This window comes from Aplysia californica, unplaced genomic scaffold (genome assembly GCF_000002075.1).
Source record: "Aplysia californica isolate F4 #8 unplaced genomic scaffold, AplCal3.0 scaffold00407, whole genome shotgun sequence".
Taxonomy (NCBI): Eukaryota; Metazoa; Mollusca; class Gastropoda; order Aplysiida; family Aplysiidae; genus Aplysia; species Aplysia californica.
The window spans coordinates 556679-557960 of record NW_004797677.1 but is presented as its reverse complement, the minus strand read 5'-3'; the positions used below and the strand labels follow the sequence as shown (position 1 = coordinate 557960).

The following is a 1282-nucleotide window of genomic DNA, read 5'->3' as shown; positions in this document are numbered from 1 at the left end:
GATGGTCTTGATCAAAGGGTTGTTATACCAGGTTAATTTGTTTGTACAAGGAAAGATTACTTGTTTATGTTATCATTGTCAATCCATTAGGATTAAAGTTTGGATGGCATGGCTTTGTTTGTTTGTTTGTTTGTTTGTTTGTTTGTTTGTTTGTTTGAATGAGGAAAAGCACATAGACAATGGACAAAGACAGACACAGCGGAGAGAAAGAAGAGAAGAAGTAAGATGTACCAGTGTCGTCTCCAACCACCTGGAAAGTTGAGTGGGTTTTACGTCCCTTTTCGAACATTCTTTGTTTGTGTATGTTTAACAAAGTGTGTATGTGTGTATATGCATGCGAGTGAGTTTGTGTGTGTGTGTGTATGTGTGTGTGTGTGTGTGTGTGTGTGTGAGAGAGAGAGTTGTGCCCCTTACACCATAACGGAAGCAGACTTTGTCGTTTAGTCGTTTGGTTGTCAGGACACACGCAGTGCTCCAACATTGCTTAAAACGTTTTCCACGTTCTTTACTATGTGGTCGTCCATCAGCTTTAAATACAGTCTGAAATGCCTGCTTCAAAGGTCTCCGACAGCTAACGTCCATACACTTTCAGCCCGCCTCCAAAGCTGCGTGTGACCTGAAGCAGGTACCACCATTATAAGATTCATCTCGAATTCTTCTTCGAAACCCTTCTCCACCTCCTTCTCCTCCTGGGATATTAATATTATTATTTACACGTATACTGCTCGGTCCTTTCGCTACATCGTAAACACTCCACGTAACAGCACCAGTGGAACTTGCAGGAGCACTGCCACACGCGCGTGTACTGGTGCGTGTTGTAGCCCCTGCCACAACACATGAGGTCGCAACCGTCAGGTCCCTGCGACGTGCGGTTACAGGAGCGTCCCACAGTCCCCAGAGAGCCCGTGGCCTCGTCGTAATCACAGTAGTTGGGCGACTTCTCCACGTAGATGAGGTGGCTCCTCCGCGGCTTGCGGTGAGGACGTTTGGAGCGTTTGAGGACGAGGGAGATCGGGCGCCGAGAGCGGCCCCCAAGATAGGGCACCACGAATTTTGATTTCCGGTAGCGTTTGCGCAGTGCGTCGCCAATACGGCGGAAAGGGGGCAACGTGGTCCAGCATGTCTTCACTGTACATGAGCCGGACACGCCGTGACATTTGCAGTCTGTGCTCATGTTGACTTTGACGGCCTGGGGTCGTACCCGTGAGATAAGTGTGTTGTCGAGTTGATGAAGATTTTTTCCGGGTGGGAGTTGGGTTTGGGATAAAAAGAAATGGGGGGG

General features: G+C 48.4%; 1 protein-coding gene across 1 annotated transcript in view; it reads right to left on the bottom strand.

Annotated features, from left to right (window-relative positions):
- Window positions 1-382: 382 nt before the first annotated feature.
- The window catches only part of LOC101861142 (protein Wnt-7), a 25994-nt gene continuing 25094 nt past the window's right edge, over window positions 383-1282 (bottom strand). The window contains exon 2 of the mRNA XM_005104169.3: window positions 383-1189. Coding sequence (XP_005104226.1) covers window positions 707-1189 — 483 coding nt within the window. The 3' untranslated portion in view covers window positions 383-706. The remainder of the gene's footprint in view (window positions 1190-1282) is intronic.